Below are 27,202 nucleotides of genomic sequence, written 5' to 3'. Positions count from 1 at the left end.
ACAAGGCATTTAAATCTATGCAGCTCTAACTTTGTAAGTGATGAAAAATCTACTGTCCATATAACTAATTCTCATGCTTTTCAGTTTTCTTGACTGGCTTTCAAGTGGTCATAAAGGCAATGGCTATGTATTTGAAGACCAATGAAACTGTCACCGAGATGGCCAGTCTTGCTCGTTTCTGGTCATCATATAATTGATTATCAAAAGAAAGCAATCCAGTGCAACAAACAGTGATGGCATAAACTCAGCTATCTATCAATCAATCATAATATACATCAATTCTATTAGAAACAAGCCCTCATCCAAAAGACTCCATCATGCAGTGTCCCCACCCTAATATTTACCCTCAAACAGAAAATTTATTATTAATAAAAATGATCTCTGATATTTCTAGATAGTCACTCTATCCGAAATACTATTTTTTTTTCAAGTGTTTTTGTTGGCTTTTTTTTTTTTTTTTTCCACACTGGCCAGCATGCAGGATCTTCCCCCAGCCAGGGATGGACCCTGGGCCCCTTGCATTGGGAGTGCAGAGTCTTAACTACTGGACTACCAAGGAAGACCAGGCACTATTCTAAATGCTTCACAAACTGTAGAACTTAAATTTTACAATGGAGTCACTATTCTTACTCCCTTTTAACTCAGGAGATTCATGGGGGTAAAATGATTCACTTAAGTGTTCTCAGCTAAATAAATGACCAGGTTTCAGAGTGACCAAGGCGCATGTTCTTTTCTGCTTTTCAGACCACCTCTTTTCTAAGAGGCATAAGCCTCTCCTTTTTCTAGTCCAGGGGTTTAAAAGGAAGATTGTTATCAAGGAAGTATTGGAGGGGCTTCCCTGGTAGTTCAGTGGCTAAGACTTCATACTGTCAGTGGGGGCAGGCCCCAATTTGATCCCTGATCAGGGAACTAGATCCCACAGACTGCAATTAAGACTTGGCACAGCCAAATAAATAAAGTATTGGAAAGTTTACCTGCCATGTACAGATCTATTTTTAGGTCCTTAAGAATTATCTAGGGGCTTCCCTGGTGGCTCAGTGGTAAAGAATCCTGCCTGCAATGCAAGAGACCTGGGTTTGATTTCTGGTTCGAGAAGATCTTCTGGAAAAGGGAATGGCAACCCACTTCAGTATTCTGGCCTGGAGAATTCCATGGACAGGGGAGCCTGGTGGTTTACACTCCATGGGTTGCAGAGAGTCAGGCACGATTGAGTGACTAAGCACAGCACAGCATATTTAGTAAAAGAAATTCACATACTCGTACAACCACTATTAAAAACAGCATAGATGTTCCTCAGAAAGCTAAAAATAGAGCTACCATATGATCCAGCAATTTTAGTTCTGGGTATATATACTCCAGGTAAGTATTCTTGCCTGGAGAATCCCATGCACAGAGGAGCCTAGTAAGCTACAGTCTATGGGGTCACACAGAATTGGACACAACTGAAGCAACTAAGCAGACTCAGATAGAAACATCCAATTCATATAAGAAATAAGACAGTTGCTATTTCATTGTTTCAAAATAATGATAGATCTTAGCCAAAAATAATAGCAAAAAGCCACAGAAGAGGAAGTCTTCTAATGTACTTTTTAAAAAATAAAGGCCATCTAAAGAGAGCAGATGAGTTGCCCCAATGGCTCAGTGGTAAAGAATCCACTTGCAATGCAGAAGACATGGTTCAATCCCTAGTTGGGAAGATTCCCCTGGAGAAGGAAATGGCAACCCACTCCAGTATTCCTGCCTGGAGAATCCCATGGACGGAGAAGCCTGGTAGGCTGCAGTCCATGGGGTCGCACAGAGTCGGACACAACTGAAGCAACTTAGCAGTAGCAGCAGTAAAGAGAGCAGATGGGCTGCCCCAATGGCTCAGCGGTAAAGAATCCGCTTGCAATGCAGACATGGTTCAATCCCTAGTTGGGAAGATTCTCCTGGAGAAGGAAATAGTAACCCATTCCAGTATTCTTGCCTGGGAAATCCCATGGACAGAAGACACTGGCAGGCTACAGTCCATGGGGTTGCAAGAGTCAGACACAACTGAGTAACTAAAAACACCAACCAAAGAAAACAGAGGCTGTGTTATAAGACCAAGCTGAAGCCAATATACATCACTAAGTATCAAAGAAGAGTCACACATACATGTAGATGAGAGGTACAATTTGTATGACCAGATCTAAGATATTTATCTTACCCTTTTCCCTTATGTATTAGTAACTGTTTAGGAAGACATAATCCTGTATATTTTGGTCTTCTCACTCATATACTCTGAGAATTTCTAATAACCAAAACAATTCCTGGTATTAGGCCCACATTACACTTGCTCAGGCAAAACAAACAATCCCTTTGCATGATTATTTCCACTGTCAGTCACTTCCAGAAATCTGTTGTAACAAGCAGCATCCTGACAAGTACAGGAAATGAATCACTCACCTTTTGACCCTCGTCAATGTCTGCACCTAAAATTTCAACCTGATACATGACTGAATACAACTGAAAATGCTTCAGCCATATTGCTTTGGTTCCTCTGCTGACAGCCTGAGCTCTAAGTAAATTTGATACTTAGAGAAATTGTTTTAACAATTGGAGATTGGACAATGATTGTTGCTAAATTATGCATTAGAAATATTTTAAGAAATACTTAGGAAATTCTTCCTAAATAATTTGGTGAAAACGTTACCAAGACCATGACATTTTACCTTCATCCCTCAAGCAAATACCGCTTTTCCCTAAAGGTAAGGATCACATTGTTCCCTGACTTGATCTTCTCTTGATTTCCAAGAAGCTGTATGATGTCTGGAATTCCAAAGGGAAAAGGCCATTTGTTTATCTCAGGCAAAGACATTTTCATTTATATATTTCAGATGGAATAACTTAAACATGTGTTTTTAGAACTACTTTTCAGCTGAATACACTGTTGATGCCTCCAGTGGTACACTTTTTTCCGGAAAAAACATTCCTTTTGAAAACAAATCTTAAAATATCTTGTACTCTAGATAATTTTATACCAAAAAACACTGTCATGAAAAAAATATATAAAATATTTGGTAACAATACCAGCACAGAACCACCCTGTGGTAAGCAAAAGGGATGAAACATTGCTCAGAATATTTCTTGGTGGTGAAAGAGGACCACCAAAGATCAGATCACTTGGTTCTTGATATAAGACAGTGGTTAACACTGCAGCTTTAAAAATATGACGATATACTATCGTCATGGAAAGTAAAATGGAGAAAGTCTTATCCAGGCTTCAGAAGCAAGAGAGCAGGCCTCTGACTTGTTCCTGACTGACCTGGACTCTGCTTGGATTCCGTGCCTGCCTGCAAGCACAGCAAGTCAGGCAACACTTGAGATAAGAAAGGGAGTGGGTCTTGGAATCTCTTTTAAGCCCCTGAGGACCAGGCCAGCCTCCCAGGGTCTAAGAAGTCTTATGACTCACAAGGTGAAACAAACTGTAACAGCATTGTAAAAGCTTGTAAAAGTTAAAACAGAGCTGAATTTTTGCACAAAAACTGATGATGATGGTATCAGTTTGCAGCCTGAAATTATAAGCAGGAGCCCCCCACACTGCCATCTGAAGGCTTACCTGTAGGGTAGATGCATCGCCTGGAACCCTTTCACAACTGAGACTCCGGATTGCTATTAACAAGGGACTCACCAGTGCTGTTCAAGTCTGGATATAGATTGTTGGCCCAATTTGGTGATGTATACACTGTTCTCTCTATTGTTTCTACATCTTTTCTTTTAAATGACTGTATATTGAAATTGTCAAATAATTTTCTATAAAAAATTTAAATTGTTTACTTGTGAGTAACAGGAGATTTCTTTTGTTAACAAATTTCTTTCCAACCTAAAATGAAAGTAAAACTTTTGGCAAAACAGTTATAGTCATATGTAATATTACAATAAATCTACACATATATGTATACATAATAAAAGTAGCATCTTCTTTACTGCCCAAATAATTATAAAATAAAAGATTAATTTAATTGTTTGTCTTCTTGCTTGCATATTTAAGATCCAATATACTTTTTTCTACAAATACTTGACTCCCTCACAAGATATGGATTATTTACTCTGAATATCTAGATAGATGGATGGATGGACAAAAGTAGAAGAAAAGCAACTGTGAAAATCTAAAGATGTTATAGCTCTTACTCAGGATAAATTTTATTTAAAGCACTGCAGTGATGATAATCATTCACCTACTTTTTCAACTACCTTGAAATGGGAACAATATCATGGAAACATTTCTATGAAGTTCCTGATTGTTGATTTCACCTAAACTCCACAGCTGGCCTTTTACCAAATTGTCAAAAAGGGGAAATTTGTCTTAAATTTGTCTTGAGTACACCCACCCTTGCTAACCCTTGACCTGGTTTCTAGACACAGACTTCCCCAATCCTCACATTTCCCCAGATGGGTCTGTTAATATCCTTCTTGTACAATTTCAGGCCTGTCCAATTCCTACATAAATCCAGAGCAAGCTCTGAATGCAACAATACAGTTCTAGAGTCCAACCCTCAACCTACCTCAACTAGAGAATCTCTGAACTTACTGAGGCTCCCAGATCAAGGATGTGGAGGCTCAGAGCTCACATAGTGATCTTTGAATCTCTGACTTCTATGACCATGAACAGAGAACTAGGCAATTAAGAACAATCTTTCTTATGAATGAAATGGATGGACATAGAGATTATCCTACTAAGCAAAGTTGGAAAGAGAAAAAAAATAACATATGATATCATTTATATGTAGAATCTAACATTCGACACAAATGCACATATCTATGAAACAAACACAGATTTACAGATACAGAGAACAGATCTGTGGTTGCCAAGGGGAAAGGGGTCAGGGAGGGAAGGGCTGGGAGTTGGCAATTAGCAGATACAAACTATTATATTAACATATAGGATCAATAAACAGCAAGGTCCTACTGTATTCAGCACAGGGAACTGTATTCAATATCCTGTGATAAACCATTGATAAACAATCAATGCAAAAAATAGAGGAAAACAACAGAATGGGAAAGACTAGAGATCTCTTCAAGAAAATTAGAGATACCAAGGGAACATTTCGTGGACAGATGGGCTCGATAAAGGACAGAAATGGTATGGACCTAACAGAAGCAGAAGATATTAAGAAGAGGTGGCAAGAATACAGAGAAGAACTGTACAAAAAAGATCTTCACGACCCAGATAATCACGAAGGTGTGATCACGGACCTAGAGCCAGACATCCTGGAATGTGAAGTCAAGTGGGCCTTAGAAGGCATCAGTACGAACAAAGGTAGTGGAGGTGATGAATTCCAGTTGAGCTTTTTCAAATCCTGAAAGATGATGCTGTGAAAGTGTTGCACTCAATATGCCAGCAAATTTGGAAAACTCAGCAGTGGCCACAGGAATGGAAAAGGTCAGTTTTCATTCCAATCCCAAAGAAAGGCAATGCCAAAGAATGCTCAAACTACCGCACAATTGCACTCATCTCACACACTAGTAAAGTAATGCTCAAAATTCTCCAAGTCAGGCTTCAGCAATACGTAAACCATGAACTTCCGGTTGTTCAAGCTGGTTTTAGAAAAAGCAGAGGAACCAGAGACCAAATTGCCAACATCCGCTGGATCATGGAAAAAGCAAGAGAGTTCCAGAAAAACATCTATTTCTGCTTTATTGACTATGCCAAAGCCTTTGACTGTGTGGATCACAATAGACTGTGGAAAATTCTGAAAGAGATGGGAATACCAGACCACCTGACCTGCCTCTTGAGAAATCTGTATGCAGGTCAGGAAGCAACAATTAGAACTGGACATGGAACAACAGACTGGTTCCAAATAGGAAAAGGAGCACGTCAAGGCTGTCTATTGTCACCCTGCTTATTTAACTTATATGCAGAGTACATCATGAGAAATGCTGGACTGGAAGAAACACAAGCTGGAATCAAGATATCCGGGAGAAATATCAATAACCTCAGAAATGCAGATGATACCACCCTTATGGCAGAAAGTGAAGAGGAACTAAAAAGCCTCTTGATGAAGGTGAAAGAAGAGAGTGAAAAAGTTGGCTTAAAACTCAACATTCAGAAAACTAAGATCATGGCATCTGGTCCCAACACTTCATGGGAAATAGATGGGAAAACAGTGAAAAGTGTCAGACTTTATTTTTAGGGGCTCCAAAATCACTGCAGATGGTGACTGGAGCCATGAAATTAAAAGACGCTTACTTCTTGGAAGAAAAGTTATGACCAACCTAGATAGCATATTCAAAAGCAGAGACATTACTTTGCCAGCAAAGGTCTGTCTAGTCAAGGCTATGGTTTTTCCAGTGGTCATGTATGGATGTGAGAGTTGGACTGTGAAGAAAGCTGAGCGCCGAAGAATTGATGTTTTTGAACTGTGGTGTTGGAAAAGACTCTTGAGAGTCCCTTGGACTGCAAGCAGATCCAACTAGTCCATTCTGAAGGAGATCAGCCCTGGGATTTCTTTGGAAGGAATGATGCTGAAGCTGAAACTCTAGTACTTGGCCACCTCATGCAAAGAGTTGACTCATTGGAAAAGACTCTGATGCTGGGAGGGATTGGGGGCAGGAGGAGAAGGGGACGACAGAGGGTGAGATGGCTGGATGGCATCACTTACTCGATGGACGTGAGTCTGAGTGAACTCCGGGAGCTGGTGATGGACAGGGAGGCCTGGCGTGCTGTGATTCATGGGGTCGCAAAGAGTCGGACACGACTGAGTGACTGAACTGAAATGAACTGATAAACCATAATGAGAAAAAGGACAGTCTTTTTCATGAAGATGAGAAAAAATATGTATTAATCTTATATATACTGTGCATGTATGTGTATTGCTCGAAGTCAAAGATTTAGCAAGGTAATGAATTAATAGGCCAAATTCTCAGAGAAAAGGTAAAACCAGAGAAGTTAAGCCTGTGATTTTGATACTGCTTTTGCCACCCCCAGGCATTGTAACAGTTCAGTTGTGGCAAGTGGCAGTTTCTTCCCAGCCTTGCAGAGCTAGGAGGACAAAAGCTGGAGTCCAGGACACACCCTGAGTGGGGGCCCCCATCCCCCATCTGGGGTTGCACTCAGAGGTGTTGCCTCTTAAGAGTAAGGATGGGAAATAAACAAGCTTTCATATGGACTGAAACTCAGCTTCAGGTGTGTGCCTGCAGCCCACATACAGGACACCAGGGGCTCTGACCCTCAGGAAAATTATGTTGGAAGTCCAGCATGTGTTTCCTGCTCATCAGTTTTGGCCCAAGTTGTTCTGATCACCAGTACCAGCCGGTGATTTCCTGCTTGCCTTCACAGGATTAGGTTTCAACATATGAATTCTGGAGGCATGTGTTCATATCACATCTTCACTGCAATATTATTCACAATAGCCAAAAGGCAGAAGTGACCCAATGTCCATGGACAGATGAATGGTTACACAAAATGTGGTTTATACATACAATGGATTATTAAGGAATATTATTGGGCCTTAAAAGGAGAGGAAGTCCTGTCACCTGCTACAACATAGATGAAGCTTGAGGATTATGCTAAGTGAAGTGAGCCCATCACAGAAAGACAATTACAAGGGTATCTAAAGTTCTCAAATTCATAGAAACATTAGAACGGTTGTTACCAGGGCCTGGGAGGTAAGGGAAAAGGTACAGAGGTTCAGTTTTGCAAGATGAAAACTGGAGACCTGTAACAATTCCCAACACAGGTGAATTGTACACTTACAAATGATTAAGATGGTAAATTTCATGTTATGTGTTTTTTATCACAATACAAAAATAAACAATGTAGATTTTCAAAGGAGAAACCACTTGCCAGATTCCCTATTGCTATATCCTGTCTGCCTCCCCATCTAATTGCTCGGTCTGTACCCACTGCCTCTGCAGCGGCCCCTCAAATGACCACCAGCCCCTGAAGTAACTATGTCTTCTGTGCATTTCCTATGAGAGCATGTGGGCAATGTCAATAATTAATAGCTGATAAATCACTTCAGAATCCCTGTTTCCAAAGGTAACAATAACTGGTCCTCCTGCTGCTGCTGCTGCTGCTGCTAAGTCGCTTCAGTCGTGCCCGACTGTGCGACCCCATGGACTGCAGCCTACCAGGCTTCTCTGTCCATGGGATTCTCCAGGCAAGAACACTGGAGTGGGTTGCCATTTCCTTCTCCAATGCATTAAAGTGGAAAGTGAAAGTGAAGTCGCTCAGTCATGACTGACTCTTAGCGACCCCATGGACTGCAGCCTACCAGGCTCCTCCATCCATGGGATTTTCCAGGCAACAGTACTGGAGTGGGGTGCCATTGCCTTCTCCCAACTGTTCCTCCTAGAAGGCCTGAAATAGAAGAGGCAATTCTCTGCTCATCCATCTCTAAGTCTTTGTTATTGTGGTTTAGTCGCTAAGTTGTGTCTTTGCAACCCCATGGACTATAGCCCACCAGGCTCCTCTGTCCATGGGATTTCACAGCAAGAATACTGGAGTGGGTTGTTGTTTCCTTCTCCAGAGGATCTTCCCAACCCAGGGACTGAACCTGTGTCTCCGACCCTGCAGACAGATTTTTTACCACTGAACCACTGACCAAAACAGCCTTATGAAATCAGGCACAGTTTTGAAAACCCCTGATAATGCATCACCTTAACAAAGGCGTCATAATTCTGAGCTATTATTTCACTTTGGACTGGAGATCAAATTTTTCATCTTATGTAAGGTAAATGAACTTTCAGGAAATTCAGTTTCCCTTTACACTTGTAGTTCAAACTTTTCTATTCTTCCACTAATAGATCTCAACAGATAGGAAACTTTTTAAAGATGTCAGCAGCATTTGATTGAAAATATTTTCATTAATTAGCAAAATTAGCTAATAATTTTCATTATTAGCAAAAGTGAAATTAAAATACCTCATTGATCAAACGCAATTTTTTAAAAAGCTTGCTGTGGAAATTCTTTTTCTCGTCTCCTAGCACATTCTATTTTGTACTGCAAAGAACTCCTTTCTTCAAGAAAATAGCAATTCTCCTTTATTCAACAGTGAATTGTTAAATCCCCATGTTTCACTCTCTCTTTTCTTTCTAACTTCCTTTGACTAATATCTTTTTGAACATTCTTTTTGGGATATTAAAAGAATGGAAATGAGGAAAGGTGAAAATTAAAGAAAATAGAGTTAGAAGAAATGATCTATAAATTCATCATAAATTATATCCCAATGAAATAACAGCCACCCAAAGGAGTTCCTGACACATGACGGGATTATTCTAATATCAAGAAATGGGAGTATTTTGTCCATGATTGAATGGACTAAGAATAATTTCCGTAAATGCTAAGTGTGCTCTGGCAAACCAAGAGAGTCCAGGTCGGACTGCTTGCTTAGAAGGGATTTCTAATACATTTTTAAGTTGTGCAAGGTAGTTCTTGTGAATAGTTTTAAGGATTTTGTAGACCAGCTTATACTCATTTTTTTTTCTTTTACTGACACTGGTGTCCAAAAAGTACATCAAAGAAAGAAATATAAAAATTGCTTAAGCCATAAGCAAGAGAGCAAATCCTTTAATTAAGTCCTTTAATTAAAGTAGACTTTAGCCTGAGGTATTTGAACTATGCTGTTTGTCTCAGGAAATAAAGGAAGTGTGGCCTTGCTATTTTTCATATTTCCTCTAAGCAGATAACTAGTTATGTCTTATTTCTAGTTACTAAAAACCTATCAAACTTTCATGACTTTAGGGGTATTGTCAAGCAATTATCAATATAGTTTCAAACTTTAGAGTCTGTAAATTATAAGCACACCTCTAATGAATCATGTTTCAATCACAGAAACTGATAACGTGTGTAAAATAAGTTACTAGAGTAGAAATGATGTCTAAATAAAAAATTCCATAAGAATAGTATCCAGATCCAAAATATTCAAATGTTGCTACTTTAAAAGAAGAATAAATGCATTTTCAAAAATCCCTGGTAAGTATGGGTCACAGGGAGCATGCATTTGCCAAAAGTCTTCCAACAGTGAAAACTGTGCACTTACTCCCTGTTCACTTGTGGTTGTTTGGTCACTAAGTCACGTCTGACTCTTTGCGACCCCATGGACGATAGTCCTCCGGGCTCCTCTATCCGTGGGTTTTCTTGGCAAGAATACTGGAGTGGGTTGCCATTTCCTCCCCCAGGGGATCTTCCTCACCCAGGGATCAAATCCATGTCTCCTGCATTGGCAGGCGGATTCTTTTACCACTGAGCCACCAGGGAAGCCTGTCCATTTAGCTTTATGTAAATTATACTTTCACTTTGAAAGCCTTGAAAAGGCATCCTTAGCCATAAGGCCCAAATAGCTACAGTCACTTAATATATGAGAAAAATTCAAAAATAGAAAGGCTCAGGCTGTTTGCTGTTGATTTGTACAGTCACTTTAAATCTTCTATTTGCCCTTACTACTGATCATCAGATGTTCCTAGGGGAGATGTGTGGAGAGCAGCTGAACCAACTCTTTCTGTTTTGCATACACTGTGTTCCCCAGCATTGATGGTTTAGAGAATGGCAGGTAGATTTCGAAAGGTATATTCATAGCAAGGGGATCACACTAAAGCATTAGCTTTTTCTTGTGACTGTAAGGGATTTCTTTTTTCTTTGTTCTCTTAACAGGAGAAAAGGTTTGCTTTGGGTGAGCTCCCTATTTCTCAAACATCTTTGAGAAAAGAATTCTGGAGTGCATTCAACCATGCTTCAAGACTTTCTAGTTAAAGCATTTGAAAGGGATTGTGGGACATTGTTCTTCACCACCCTTTCTGTCTTTGGTGACTTTAGCCAATCTAGGATTTTGAAGTACTTCCTAGGGCACTTCAAAAAGTGTCTTCATAAAAGCAACTTTGTAAAAGAGTCCGTATTTACGAAGTCAAAAAAAGAAATTCCCTTCCTAAATGCTAACTGTGGAATTGGTTCAAACCCAAAAGTTTTCAGGAAAGAATTATTAAAACTTGATCCAACTTTTTTCTCCTATTTACAACTAAAAAGTGTTTACACAACACTTTAGCTACTGATGAATTTATAAATAATGTTTATCAATAAAGGCTTTTAAGTCATTAGGTGAAAAAAAACCCTTGTATCTGTAGTAATAGTGCCCAAGGCATGAGTAGCAGAGAAAGTACAAAGAAGAAAAATAAGGTCTGGCATAAGATCTCTCCTCACTTTTCTGCTTTTCAGGTCACTGAGCACACCCGCACACCCGTGCACACACACACACACACACACACACACTCACACACTTACAGGATCAGTTAGCTTATCTGTCAAAGTGATGGATTAAAGTGAGACAGCTTTAAAAATCATCTAGTCCTTTCCCTCTATTTTACAAAAGAGGAAACTGAGACTCAACTTCTTGTGACTTGATTAGGGTCATTCATGAGGAGCAAGTCAGAAAACTTTCACATCATTACCATTTTCAGTCAATTGAAGGTTAAACTTCAATTGAATATTCTGATGTCTAAAATACTGCTTTCCCAAATTAATTTAAAAAAATATGTGTAGAATCTATGGAGTTAATCGAAAGTATGGTCTGTATAACCAGATAGACTCAGATTCGAATCCTAGATTGAAATCGTAATCCCAACAACTAACCAACTACATGATCTTACATGCATTTCTATAGCTCAATTTCACTACCTATAAAATCATGAAAAACAAGTCCTAACCCAAAGACTATGATGAGGGAGTAAATAAGATCCTGTGGATGAGGTGCCTAGTACAGCCTGTAGTTCAGTTTCAGTTCAATCCCTCAGTCATGTCCGACTCTTTGCAAACCCATGAATCGCAGCAAGCCAGGCCTCCCTGTCCATCACCAACTCCCAGAGTTCACTCAGACTCGTGTCCATTGAGTCGATGATGCCATCCAGCCATCTCATCCTCTGCCGTCCCCTTCTCCTCCTGCCCCCAATCCCTCCCAGCATCAGAGTCTTTTCCAATGAGTCAACTCTTCATGTGAGGTGGCCAAAGTATTGGAGTTTCAGCTTTAGCATCAGTCCTTCCAAAGAAATCCCAGGGCTGATCTCCTTTAGAATGGACTAGTTGGATCTCCTTGCAGTCCAAGGGACTCTCAAGAGTCTTCTCCAACACCACACTTCAAAAGCATCAATTCTTCGGCGCTCAGCTTTCTTCACAGTCCAACTCTCACATCCATACATGACCACAGGAAAAACCATAGCCTTGACTAGATGGACCTTTGTTGGCAAAGTAATGTCTCTACTTTTTAATATGCTATCTAGGTTGGTCATAACTTTCCTTCCAAGGAGTAAGTGTCTTTTAATTTCATGGCTCCAGTCACCATCTGCAGTGATTTTGGGGCCCAAAAAAATAAAGCCTGAAACTGTTTCCACTGTTTCCCCATCTATTTCCCATGAAGTGATGGGACCAGATGCCATGATCTTCGTTTTCTGAATGTTGAGCTTTAAGCCAACTTTTTCACTCTCCTCTTTCACCTTCATCAAGAGACTTTTTAGTTCCTCTTCCTGTAGTGTATGTGTATTAGTCACTCAGTCATTTCTGACTCTTTGTGACCCCATGGGGTGTAGCCCACCAGGCTCCTCAGTCTATGGGTTGCCATTTCCTTCTCAAAGGTGTCTTCCCAACCCAGGGGTCAAACCCAGGTCTCCTGCATTGCAGAAAGACTGTTTACCATCTGAGTCACCAGGAAATCCCAGGTTACCTGGTCCTGGAGTAGGTAGCCAATATTGTATTTTAAGTTTCAGGTGAGGAATGTGTATATTTACCTTAATTTTTGGCTTTGACCCTGAGACTTATGACTACAATTGTTAAAATATAATTCAATTAAATAACTTAAAATGTAATTGTCATATCTATAAAAATTATTTCTGGAGCTCAGCTTGTGGCAGGTATATTGTGGTGGTCCAGAAAGAACCTATCATTCTGTCCCTGTTCTGAAAAAGAAGTGAATACACATGAAATCAACCTTGAGCCATGAAAGCCTCAATGTGATCAAGTGCTCAGTTGTATTTAACAGTCTTAAAGTGCTAAGAGAAAAAAGGAGAGCGAGATCTTGGTGAGGCTTAGAATAGACATCCAGGACAGGGTGGCAGAAACATGACTGGAGATGGCAGTGAAGATGGGGGAGTGACTAGGAGGGAAAAGAAAGTAACCCCATCTGTAGGGCTCTATGTGCCTGCCATAGGGGAGAAGGACAGGTCCAAAACTGAGCACTGCTGCTGCTGCTGCTAATATGCTTCAGTCATGTCCGACTCTGTGTGACCCCATAGACAGCAGCCCACCAGGCTCCCCCATCCCTGGGATTCTCCAGGCAAGAACACCAGAGTGGGTTGCCATTTCTTTCTCCAAACTGAGCACAGTATACTCCAAGTTCATCCATTTAATTTCTCATTCACATAACACTCTGTATTGTCACTTGACTCAGTTTTGAAGCAACTGAATGTTGACTTTGTTTTTTACCAAGACAGGAAGGATGAGTACTGGGCTCAAAATAGCCAGATCTGGAATTAGTACTCACAATTCTAGACCATATTTCTCATTCCTTTAGCATTACTTCTTAATCATGTTCTTTAGACCATATTTCACACTTAAAGTTCACCTTTTAAAATAGAAATTGATTTCTTACTTAGATTTTCCCAGAAAACTTTGTATCGAAGCCCCAAAATCCAAGATTCTGGTCCCACCTCTGCCATTAACCAGCTGTGAAGTTAAGAATGACCCACCTAGACACCAGGTGAATTGCTGCAAGAAGTGGCTCCTCCTGAGTCTGAAATTTCACAGATCCAACGGGGACTTAGCTGACTGGAGGACAGCAGAGTAACATCCAGTATACACTGTACAGCCTGAATTTCTGACTTCCGTTCTATACAATCTAGCTAAAACTGGCCAAAATTCTCAGCCAGTATTATTTCTTTCTACCTCTTAAAAACTGAGTTCAAGAATGGATAGGAAGAATTCACTTCATGGCTCTGCTGATAAATATCCTAAATCTGAATGTTAGCTCTCTGATTATTTTCATGCCCCCGATAGGTATCAGATTCTGACAGTAATAAAATCTGGAGATAGACTGACAATAGCACTTTAAGACACAGCAGGAAGAGAGAAGAGCCACCGCTAGAGAAAATGAGGGAGGAATTTTAATTCTCTCTCAGGGCAGTGATGAGGTTTAAGAAGAAAGGATCAAGCTCTTCCATGCTGGTGGGGGCCAGTGCAGACTTGACACTTAACAGGAAAACATCTGGACTCAGTGGGAGAAGAGAGTGAGATGATCTGAGAAAATAGCATTGAAACATATACATTATCATATGTAAAATAGTCAGTGTGAGTTTGATGTTGGAGAAGGAAATGGCAACCCACTCCAATATTCTTGCCTGAAGAATTCCATGGACAGAGGAGCCTGGTGGGCTGCTGTCCATGGGGTCACATAGAGTCGGACACAACTGAAGCGACATAGCATGCATGCATGCATTGCAGAAGGAAATGGCAACCCACTCCAGTATTCTTGCCTAGAGAATCCCAGGGACAGAGGAGCCTGGTGGGCGGCCGTCTATGGGGTTGCACAGAGTCAGACACAGCTGAAGCGACTTAGCAGCAGGAGCGGCAGGGAGTTGGATGTATGAAGCAGGGCACCCAAAGCCGGAATAGGGTGAGAAGGGAGGTGGGGGTGGGGGTTCAGGATGGAAGTGACACATGTATGCTTATGGCTGATTCATATTGATATATGGCAAAAATCATCACAATATTGTAAAGTAATTGTCCTTCAATTAAAATACATATATAATTTTCTTTAAAAGCCAAGAGCACCCTCCACCCCCAACTAATTGAAGTTTAGGTGTCACCGTGGGATGTTTAACATTTGGGGCGGGGAAGGGAAGTCTTAACAGACATCGTGTGTACCTGTGCTCAGTCACTTCAGACTCTGTGCAACCCTATGGACTGTAGCCCGACAGGCTCCTCTGTCCATGGGCCTTCTTCAGGCAAGAATACTGGGGTGGGTTGCCATATCCTCCTCCAGGGAATCTTCCCGACCCAGGGATGCAACCCTAGTCTCTTGTCTCCTGCATTGGCAGGTGGGTTCTTTACCACTAGCCCCACCTAGGAAGCGGGCATTAAACACATTTAATTCAGAGCCAGGTTCTAGTCTCGAGCCTCGAGGGCCAGGAGTTGTGTAAAAACTTGCCCTTGGCCGAGACTCGTCATCTGAAGCGCTTTGAGCTATGACATGTCCACAGCCTTTCAGGACGCATCTCTGGCCTAGGACTGCCCAGTATGGCAACGGCCAGGTCCGACTGACGCTGTCCAGGCGTCGCCCCAGGGGAAAGGTTGCTGCGCGGTCGCTAGGGACGGGAGGAGTCTGGTGGTGATTGATGGGGAAGGGGCGAATGAATAAAAGTACTTGTCTTGGGACAGCAAGGATCCCGAGCAAACTGCGGAGGCCACACTGTCAGGCATTCCCTCGGCGTTTCGTCAGAGCCAGACCCTCCCGCTGCTGAAGGGAGGCGCGCTCTGCTCCCGGGCAGCCGGGAACCCAGCCGCGCGCCGGGGGAAGGAGGTCCCTGCCTGGTGCGTCCGGACCAAGAGGTAACCGTTCTGCTTGGTGTTTAATTCAAATCTGTGATTGAACCTTATCCTGGGGCTTCAGTTTGGATTACTTCTTAGGTTTGTTTTTGTTTGTTTGTTTGTTTTTTAACCTGTAGCTACAGCAGATTAAAATGGGATTGGAGTGAAGGAGAGGGCTTGAGTGTCTGAAGTCACTCGGAGGGGATAGAAACTTCCGAGTTAATCCAGATAGAGACTCTTCCAATTAGACCAGGTGGAGATGTCCGGGAGATTTTCCGAGTCAGCCGGCTCAGTCCTGGGGTGTGTGTATGGGGGGTGGGGGCGGTGCCGAAGGAGCCGGGAAGGAAGGGTTCTGAAAGTCCAGACATGCGGCATCCGGGGTTGCTGTGGAGTCGAATGCAGAGACTGGCGATGCCCTTGATCTCTAACCTGCCTTGATTTGCCCCGTCCCCGCGCGCCCTTGGCCAGAACGAATACTGCTCCCTCTGCGCACACCAGGAGCTCAAAGCTTTGCTTTGGACACCCGTCCTATCCTCCCCGTCACACCCCTTCCAGGATACCCCGCCCCACTGCGAGTCATTTACCCCTCAGGGGACGCAGGGGAGGAAAAACCAGCGAAAGCTGGCTCTGGAGGGACGGTCTAGGGGCGCAGGCGAGTCCCACGCGCCAGAGTTCCCCACTCCCGCGCCAGCTCGACTTATTAATACTTTTGCGCACTGAGAGTGCGGGCGCTGCTGCGCTTCAGGATAGCAGCTTGCAGGGGCGTGGCTGGGGACGCTGACCCGGGTGTCCTGTCTTCCTTCCCTTGCTGGTCTCTAGACTCGGAAAGCGGAGGAGCGGCCACCCGACTCCCTCTGGAGCAGGCAGCAGCATGCAGCCGCTGCCCAGCTTGTGCGGACGCGCCCTGGTGGCGCTGATCCTTGCCTGCGGCGTGGCGGGAATCCAAGCAGAAGAGAGGGAATTCCCGCCAGCCGGGGCCACTCAGCCACTTCTGGGGACCGGAGAGATGATGGAGACCCCGACTGAGACCTCCTGGCCCGGGAGGTCCAACGCCAGCGACCCGCGATCGTCCGCAACACCGCAGATTCCTAGAGGGGGAAGGATGGCGGGAATCCCACCGCGCACCCCACCCCCGTGCGATGGACCCATAGAGATCAAGGAGACTTTCAAGTACATCAACACGGTGGTGTCCTGCCTAGTGTTCGTGCTGGGCATCATCGGAAACTCCACGCTACTGAGAATCATTTACAAGAACAAGTGCATGCGAAACGGTCCAAATATCTTGATAGCCAGCCTGGCTCTCGGAGACCTGCTGCACATTATCATTGATATCCCCATCAATACCTACAAGGTAAGGGGTGCCTGCTAGGATCGCGATGGGAGGGCGCACCCTTAGGCCCGGGAAGATGGGAAAGTCTTTGCAGGGAGGTTCCTCAAGAAGAGCCATCCCCCTCAACTCCTCCACCTCCACTCTCCGGCCCCACAACCCCGCTTCCCCCCGTACTTTCAATAATCATTGGAACCGAACACCCTTCTGGTTTCTGTAGCCCCCTGCTAAGCCTAGAAAAAGCATAGCCCCTAGCTACTGCTGCTGCTAAGTCGCTTCAGTCGTGCCCGACTCTGTGCGACCCCACAGACGGGAGCCCACCAGGCTCCACCACCCCTGGGATTCTCCAGGCAAGAACACTGGAGTGGGTTGCCATTTCCTTCTCCAATGCATGAAAGTGAAAAGTGAAAGTGAAGTCGCTCAGTCGTGTCCGACTCTTAGTGATCCCATGGACTGCAGCCTACCAGGCTCCTCAGTCCATGGGATTTTCCAGGCAAGAGTAGTGGAGTGGGTTACCATTGCCTTAGACCAGCAGCCTAAATATAACTTGGGAACTTGTTAGAAATGTATTTTAACAAGCCCTCCAGGTAGTTTGAAAGGTACTGGTCTTGAAGGACCTTGTCCCTAAATTCAACTCACAAAGGTATATTCTCTCTGCTCAGAGTTTGATGGACCATGGACTGGCAGATTGTTATCACCTGAAAGCTTGTTAGAGCTCCAGGTCCACCCCAGATTTATTAAATCAGAACCTGCATCTTACAATACCTATGTGATTCATATGCATACTAACCTTGGGAAGCGAATAGGTTTTTAGAAAACAAATGGCCTAAGAGAAAGATTCCCAGACAGGTGAGTGGGAAAACATATTCATCTGCTGTGCATGACTGTGTCGTATCTGGTCTTTACTGAATGCCTATGATGGGCCAAGCACCGGGATAAATGTGTTACTTTTCCTTCCTCCTTCTAACAACCTATGAGTAGATATGACTCCATTTTATCAATGATAGGATGCTCAAGGCTCTCACAAGAAGTAAGTGATGGAGCTGAGGAAAATCAGGCCCAATCTGTCAGGTTCCAAAGTGCGAACTGCACCGCATCAATTACTTTGCAGACAAGACCAAGAACACTTAACTGCAGTCTGTCACAGTTTCAGTAGCTAACATCATTGTGTGATTACCACTGGCATCAGAGGAAATGGGCATGAAGAGCTAGGGCAGGACACAAACCCCCATATGATTTGACTCCCGCTTGCTTTGAAACTCTGAACACATCCCAACATCTCTGGACCTCAGTGTCCTCAACTCTACAATAAGCTGCTGAGTGAGTGAAGTCGCTAAGTCGTGTCCGACTCTTTGCGACCCCATGGACTGTAGCCTACAAGGTTCCTCAGTCCATGGAATTTTCCAGGCAAGAGTACTGGAGTGGGTTGCCATTTCCTTCTTCAGGGGATCTTCCCCACCCAGTGATCGAACCCAAGTCTCCCACATTGCAGGCAGACGCTTTACCATCTGATCCACCAGGGAACCCACCAACTGGAATTTTGTGGCGTTGAGAAAACAGCCTAAGGGAAAGAGATGGAATATTAAAAAGGACTATGCAAATATGTAAAACTCTGCATCCCCATCATAATCAGCAATAGAAAGTCACCCATAAACACAGAACCCAAAAGTGTTAGGAACTCAGAATGTACTTTGGGGATTTGCCTAAAGCTAGCTTTGGGCTCAGTACAAGATTGGGGGAGGAGGGGGAAGGCAGGTAGGGTTAGGAAAAGGTTGTGGGGAATTCTTAGAGTTTTGTGACAGGAGAAGTTACCAGATAGGATGCTTTTAGGTTGTCTTTTATGAATTTCTGGAAATCCTAATCCAAAAAATCATACATTAAGGAATTCTAGAGATTTGTAAGATTTACAGATAGTATTTAGATTAGGAGCCAGGTCCTAGAAAGAAACACTCCCAGAAATGAGGGAGAAATAGATGAAATCCTAATTTCCTGCATGACTACCAGTTCTGATGAACTCTGAGGATTTCCTGGGAGAAGCACGGGCTGAAATGTGTCCCTTATATGCAGTCCCATCTCCATTAGAACCAAAACTAACCCATTTTAGGAGTCCTACAGACCAAGTCTTACTGTTCTAATGTGGCAGAGGCATTCCTCAAACCTGACTTAAGAAACTTTAGAGTACAAGGTGTTGTGAAAACCTTTAAAATGAGTGATTTATTGTTGTTCATTCGCTAAATTGTGTCCAACTCTTTGCCACCCCATGGACTGCAGCACACCAGGCTCCCCTGTCCTTTACCGTCTCCTGGAGTTTGTTCAAACTCATGTCCATTGAGTCAGTGATGCTCTCCAACAATCTCATCCTCTGTCACCTCCTTCTCCTCCTGCCCTCAATCTTTCCCAGCATTATAAGATCCTTCTGAAAAGGGAGATTGCATCTAGTTTTGTGAAAGATCTGTTAAGGAAGGTGCCAGGAAATCCCATGTGGTGAGCCCACTTAGATATCCTCCTAACTCCTAGGTCAGCTGGCAGGTGAAATCCTGTAGGGAAGGTAGGTTTGAGGGCACCAGATGTAAATCAGCTCTTCCAGGACCATCTTACTTTCTCTGCCTGGCCAAATTATTACATTCAATAAGCCAGAGACAAGCCTGTTCCCAAAGGGGCACACAGGTTTTCCCTCCCTTTCAAACTCTTTTATGATTTCCCTAGGAAGTTACATTCTTTTCCCTGAAACCATTAAGTCTGTTCAACCTATGTTTCTGTTTCTGAGTCATTACAAATCTGGCCCTGTAGTTATCCTTATTAGCTATGAACTAATCCATCACCTAGAATTAGGTCCTCTTGCTAGGTTTGCCATCACTGAATCCTACATAGTGGTCTTTGGTTTATGTTTATAATATGCATAAATATGTGTCACTTGAGACATGATATAATAATAATGGTTACCATTATTATGCATGGTATACTTGGTTTTGTTCATTTCAATCACTACAAGAAAGCCTATGGAAGGAGTATTGTTATCACCCCTGTTTGATGGGGAAATTGCATTTTCAAGAGATGAAGAAGTAACTTGATGATGTCACACCACTAGAAAGTGATGAAACTTGGGTTTGAACCCAGGCCTCTGGCCCTAGAACCCCCCACCCTGCACAGATTGAGCTGCTCACAGCATGACCTCCTCCAACCTGGAATATTGTTAGGACCTCACTGGAGTATAATGGTGCAATTATGTGATGCACTACCTCACAGTAGGCTTCTTGGGAAGCATTTTCAGTTTTAATTTTGTCATCTGAAGATTTCTATCTCCTGAAATTCCCCTCAGATGATCTATAATGTATAACATTGATAATATCACTGTTTGTTATTCTAAAGTCTTTATTTACAAAAACATCTAATCCAGGACTAGTTAAAAGCCACTTATTTCTTTAAATAAGTGTGTCACTATATTAAAAAGTTTAAAAAATGCATTTAGAATTTCACAGTAGTCAAGTATTATACTTCACACAAAGGAACTTAAGTGAATTATGAGTGTCATTTAAATTTAGCCTAAAGTGGGGTACTCTGGTGATTCCTAATTTTGTTTTTGTGGGATGTTACTAGTCTCTTGAAAACCCACTTAATTATCTATGTTATATGCTATATAAATTAATATATAAATAGATAATTTATGTATGAAAGAAAAAGTATTAGTCACTTGTCCAACTCTTTTGACCTCATGCCCACCAGTATGGAATTCTCCAGACAAGAATACTGGAGTAGGTAGCCCCTTTCCTTCTCCAGGGGATCTTTCCAACCTAGGGATCCAACCTGAGTCTCTCATGTTGCAGGTGGATTCTATACCATCTGCTGCTGCTGCTGCTAAGTCGCTTCAGTTGTGTCCGACTCTGTGTGACCCCCATTGATGGCAGCCCATCAGGCTTCCCCATCCCTGGGATTCTCCAGGCAAGAACACTGGAGTGGGTTGCAGTTTCCTTCTCCAATGCATGAAAGTGAAAAATGAAAGGGAAGTCGCTCAGTCGTGTCCGACTCTTCGCGACCCCATGGACTGCAGCCCATTAGGCTCCTCCATCCATGGGATTTTCCAGGCAAGAGTACTGAAGTGGGGTGCCATTATCTGAGCATTATAATTAATACATAATATAATATACATTCACAATTTCTGAAGGTTCATAGAATACTGCAAGTCATCTATTGGTTTACCCAGGGTATCGAAACTTCAACATGAATCTGTAACTTAATCTGGAGTTCAGTAATTCTAGAGTTCAATAAAGTTGACAAACCACAAAATGTCACAGATTTGGCTGAAAGCCGTGCTCCTTGATGCAGCTGTAGAAATGGGATGGGACTTTTCAGGGAGGGGCTGCTATGAGCGCTGACAAACCTCAGGCCATGTGTCTCTTCTGCCTCAACTCCTTCAAGGAACTGTTCTCTGGAAACTTCTAGACAGAGTCAGTCCTCTCACCAGGGCTCCTATGTCAGGGAGGAAATTCTGATTGACAGATGTTGTGGGAGACTCAGCATACTGAAGCTTAAAAGGGGCTTCAGGTAGGCATGTAAGCATGCTGGAAATAAAAGCTGTGTCTCCTTCTCAGCAGCACACACTAGGGCTGTCATTGTATTACATAAGAGCATCTAGATGAAAATGAAATGCAAGCATCCAAAGAGGACCTTTAAAAATATATAAGTGTATGTGTATATGGGCTTCCCCAGTGGCTCAGCAGTAAAGAATCCTCCTGCCAATGCAGGAGACACAGGAGACGTGGGTTTGATCCCTGAATCAGTTGGAAGAAGGCATGGCAACCCACTCCAGTAATCTTGCTGGGAAAATCCCATGGACAGAGGAGCCTGCCAGGTTACCATCCCTGGGGTTGCAAAGAGTAGGACAGGGCTGAAGCGACTGAGCACACACACATGCACATATATGGTTATACATATTCATATGTAAGTACATTAAATGTTATAAGAATGTATAGATAAGTAGATAGGTGAATACCATTGGTCACAGTTCCTGGTAAAACTAACCAAGTAATAAATGTTACTAGAATGTGTGAGAGAGTGCGTGTGAATAAGAATGGAAATTGTCTTGTTTTTCAGCTTTTGCCGTTATAAACTTGACTACAAATAACTTTTTTGTATGGCTTTGTACGCATGTGTGACTATAGTTGAAGGATAAATTTCTAGAATTATTGAATCAAAGGATATGTGCCTTTGTAATTTTGATAGACATTGCTATACTGACCCCCAAAGTTATTGTTGTACTCTTAGTTTGAATCATGAGTTTGTGTAAGATGTTACAAAGCTATACAAAGATGTTATTTGTAGTCATGCTTATAATGGCAAAAGCTAAAATAAAAAAAACAGTTTCCATTCTTATTCACACATACACTCATACACATTCTAATAACATTTATTACTTGGTTACATTGTACCAGGTACTGTAACCAGTGATATTCACCTCTCTACTTATCTACATATTTTTATAACATTTAATATATTCACATATTAATATATATACATATATACTTACATATTTTTAAACATCCTTTCTGGATGCTTGCATTTCATTTTTCATCTGGATGTTCTTATGCAATACAGTGACAACCCCAGTGTGTGTTGCTGAGAAGGAGAAATAAGCTTTTATTTCCAGCATTTCACATGATTATCTGAAACCTTTTTAGAGCTTCAGTTTGCTGAGTCTCCCACATCTGTTTATCAGTATTTCCTCCCTGACTCAGGAGCCCTGGTGAGAGCCCTGGTCAGAAGCCATCTTTATATGGGCTTCCCTGGTGGCTCAGATCCCCTGGAGAAGGGAAAGGCTACTCACTCCAGTATTCTGGCCTGGAGAATTCCCATGGACTGTATAGTCCATGGGGTCACAAAGAGTCGGACGTGACTGAGCAACTTTCACTTTCATATATATATGAAAAGTTAAAAGTGAAACTGCTAGCTGCTTAGACAAGTACAATTCTTTGCAACCCTATGGACTGCAGCCCGCCAGTCTCCTCTGTCCATGGGATTTTCCAGGCAAGAATACTGGAGTGAGTTGCCATTCCCTTCTCCAGGGGATCTTCCCAACCCAGGGATCGAACCGAGGTCTCCCACATTGCAGGCAGATTCTTTACCAGCTGAGCCACAAGGGAAGCCCTCATATATATATATAGATATATATGTTCACACATATACATACATATATACACACATATATATGTATCAATATCTATCTCTAAAATAGAACGTGAATCACTATGCCAGTATTTATATGGGCTATGTATGCACTGACCCACAGACTAGTGTTTTAAGTATCTCATGGGAGGGTGAATCTCTCCTTATTCACAAACTACTTATTGTGTCCTTCTTGTAAGACTAAAATGAATGAAATAATCTAGATGTTTGTTGCCTATAGAATCCTGGAGTAGCACCAATGTCAAAGTTGCATAGGAAGAGCTGAGTGTACTTATAGATGCTGTGAAGTTTTATGTGTTGTTAGTGATTGATTGATTAGTTGGTTTGCTTGGTTTGGATTAGCAGTGATATTTTTTAAAGCCTTGAATTGAAAATTTCTTCAACTTCTCTTAACATCTCAAGAAGTTAAAAATGCTTGAGCAAATATTGAACTTTTAAATTGTAACAAATTCATTCTCTTTGTGCTGTATTTACATGGATAACTGAGTTGATATATATAGTTAACATAAATATAGTAAATAATAGAAATATAGTTTCCTCTATATATAAGCAAATAGCATTTAGTATCGTCCCAGTGGCCCTACTGGTAAAAAGCCTAAAGGTATGAGACGCAGTTTCAGTCCCCAGGTCGGGAAGATCCCTGGAGAAGGAAATGGCAAACTGCTCCAGTATTCTTACCTGGGAAATTCCATGGACTTTTTTTTTCCTAGTAGGCTACAGTCCATGGAGTTGCAAAGAGTCAGGCACAACAGAGCTCACACACACACACACAAATTGCATTTGAAAACAAATTTCCTTAAAAACTGATGACAGATATCTACATGGACATTATTTTGATAAGGATCCAAGTATAATCTTGTGGCAGTGGAGAGCTTTCTAAAAATTAAGCTGGTGACCTGTTTCGAGTGCCTCTAGATGGTTTTATTGTTAAGACTTTGGAGGCCACTGTTGGAGGCAAAGAAGCTGCCTTCCTAGGTCTGAGAGGCAAAAACTACTGATCTTTAACATTTAACCACTTCAGGTGGAATACATGTAACATTAAAATGCTGGTATGTCAAAATGGGAATTGCTTCACTGAACCCTCAAATGAGTTTTGAGTGAAATGACCTTGTAGTGACTGTCAGATAGTCAGGCTTTCCTGCTTGGGACACAATCAAAGCTATATTTCAATCAAAAGCACCTTTCTCACTTTTCAATCTTAGACTACTTCTAGCACTTAACAAGTCTGTGTATGATTAACTAGTTTCATAGTTAGAAGTAGAAGTGAACAGAACACCATCAAATTTTAACTTTTGAAGTTATACTTCTCTGATTAATAAATGGAAGTTTATGTGTATAGAGCAACACAAGAAGTAAAGGTATCATGGAGGTGGTGGTTGTCATTGTTTAGTTGCTGAGTCCTGTCTGACTCTTTTGCAACCCCCAGGACTGTAGGCCACCAGGCTTCTCATTCCAGGAGATTTCCCAAGCAAGAATACTGGAGTGGGGTGCCATTTCCTTCTCCAGGGGATCTTCCCAACTCAGGGATTGAACCAGTGTGTCTTGCATTGGCAGGTGGATTCTTTACTGCTGATCCACCGGGGAAGCCCCTGCCATTGAGTAGGCGAGTCTAATTTTGCCCAAGATATCAATACTGTTGATATGTCCAGTTAAGTAACTGTGATATTTTAATGACATTTTAGTAATATCTGGAGATATGTTAGGGTTCACCGGCGGCTTAGCGGTAAAGAATCTGCCTGCTAATGCAGGAGATACAAGTTTGATCCCTGGATCAGGAAGATCTTCTGGAGGTAGAAATGGCAACCCATGCTAGTATTCTTGCCTGGAAAATTCCATGTACAGAGGAACCTGGCAGGCTATAGTCCATGAGATTGCAAAGAGTCAGACACAACTGAGCACAGAGATATGTTAGTAGAAGAAGCATTTTGTACCCAGAACAGAACCTAGATACTTCTGAGATTCCTTTATTTAAATTAAAAAAAAAAAATTTAAGGACCACCAATTAATCATATTTAAAGTAGTAACATTTTAAAAGTATTAATAAAGAGTAAGACTATTTGTTTTGAATAACCTTGAGTCAATTAATAAATATAACTAACACTCCAACACCCTGTAACAGTCAACCGCAGACAAATGCTTGTTGACAGACGTTCTACTCATATTTTTGTAACTGTCCAAATGAAAAAGAAGAGATTTTTGTTCTTTTTTCTATATATATGAGGCTATTGGCCATTGCAGAATAAGAGGTCAATGCTGCCGCTGCTAAGTCTCTTCAGTCATGTCTGACTCTGTGTGACCCCATAGACAGCAGCCCATCAGGCTCCACCGTCCCTGGGATTCTCCAGGCAAGAACACTGGAGCGGGTTGCCATTTCCTTCTCCAATGTATGAAAGTGAAAAGCGAATAGCAGATGTCAAATAACCCAGAAATGCAACACTTCCTAGTTCTGATTCATTGCTTCACATTTTGCCCATGGATGCCTGTGACAAAGTGATTGGCAAACCCTTGGCCATGGACAATGGAAGGTTTCCCAGGGTTAACTCTATGATTCTTCTTGTGTTTGCCTTTGATCTGTCACTCGGTCACTCCATAAATCTAAGGCTCTTAAAATGTCAGGGCAATGTCTCTTTCAACATGGTAAGGTTTATCTATCAAAGACTTTACATTTTTTTCTTTGCTTATTTTAAATGAATCGTTCAAGACTGAAGGTATTTCCATAGTTGTACAAGAGGATGATACAGCCAAGACCATGTTGTTTCGAAGCCAGGGAGCCAGGGTCTTCATTCTCTAAAGAAAACCAAATAAGGTTTTCACTGTGTAGCTAATATGCAATGATTGATGATCTTTAGAGAAACATGCCTAATGCTAATAAGTGACTAAGTGCTTTCAAGGATGTTGACAGATAGAGCCTGAGCTGAAATGCGATTCTAGATATAATTTATGATGTGAAGCATTTTCTTTGAGGACTTTGCAAAGTTAAGAAGAGGTTGGTTATGTCTGGGAGATAGCTGAGCATGGTATATGGATGTACCTTAGCCAGCAAATTCTCTAATTTTAGACTTTTTTTTTTTCTTTCCAATGCTTTTATTTTAGAGATTTACTATTTGTCTTTCCTAAAAGATCCTCTGGTGAAATTGGTAAAGAAATAAGAAAATGGCCAAAATGGGGTGGTAGAAGAAAGAGAGAATGAGGATTGTTCTTGAGTCAGAAATTATTAGCAGGGACTTACTTCCCTGGGGGTCCAGTGGTTAAGACTTTGTCTTCTAGTGCAGAGGGTATGGGTTCGATCCCTGGTCAGAGAGCTAAGATTTCACATTCCTCGCAGCCAAAAAACCAAAGCATAAAACAGAAGCAATGTTGTAACAAATTCAATAAAGACCTTAAAAATGGTCCACATAAAAAAAAAAAAAAGAAATATATCAGCAAAGTTGACTGAGGCATTTTGTCCCCAAGATTCCTTTCCAGACATACTCGTGCCTTCTCACCCTTGTGTTTCTACTTCTCTCCTCCTTAGCTTCATTTTACTTTTCAGAAAGGAGTAACCCAATTCTCTGGGTGTTAGGTTCTATATGTCACCTTCCCCCTCATGCAATGTTTTAATTTATATTAAAGAGCTTTTGACTTTCATAGTAATCAAATGTTTTCTAAGCACAGATTATTCTGTAAACCATTCCCTGGATAGAATTAGGTTTAAGTAAGACATGAAATGACTTAAGATTTGTTGAATTTATTAAGTTTGAGAGTCACTTTCTGAGCCATGAGATCATCAGGTTATAATTCTTTTGTTTCTTCAGGTGTCACAGTTATCTTAGAAGATTCAGCTCAGAGAAGTGAATCTGACCATAAAGCTAGACTTGTGAATAGCATTTCTTAATGCTCTTAGTTGAATCTTTTCAACATATGTGACATGTCAATGAAAGCTTTTAAGCACAAATTGAGGATAAGTTTTCAGGTTCAGATCATAGAAGAGTAGCCATCCAGTTATTTACTGGCCTGTTACAGATGTGGAAATAAATTTCATTGTAACCCGAGAAGGGATATATATTTAAAGTGAAGTTAATTTACTCCTAAGACATATTTATTTTTTATCTTTTTATTCTGTCTCTTTGCTGCTCTTAGAGCTTTTGTTTCAGGAAACTTAACTCATTTTAATGGAGTCATTCATC

General features: G+C 41.8%; 1 protein-coding gene across 1 annotated transcript in view; it reads left to right on the top strand.

Annotated features, from left to right (window-relative positions):
- Window positions 1–15,389: 15,389 nt before the first annotated feature.
- EDNRB (endothelin receptor type B) overlaps window positions 15,390–27,202 on the top strand; it is a 31,902-nt gene continuing 20,089 nt past the window's right edge. The window contains exons 1-2 of the mRNA XM_061435168.1: window positions 15,390–15,550; window positions 16,349–16,880. Coding sequence (XP_061291152.1) covers window positions 16,401–16,880 — 480 coding nt within the window. The 5' untranslated portion in view covers window positions 15,390–15,550; window positions 16,349–16,400. The remainder of the gene's footprint in view (window positions 15,551–16,348; window positions 16,881–27,202) is intronic.

The sequence above is a fragment of the Bos javanicus genome, chromosome 12 (genome assembly GCF_032452875.1).
Source record: "Bos javanicus breed banteng chromosome 12, ARS-OSU_banteng_1.0, whole genome shotgun sequence".
NCBI classification, from domain to species: domain Eukaryota; kingdom Metazoa; phylum Chordata; class Mammalia; order Artiodactyla; family Bovidae; genus Bos; species Bos javanicus.
The sequence above is the reverse complement of the archived record's forward strand: the minus strand, read 5'-3'. Positions and strand labels throughout refer to the sequence as shown.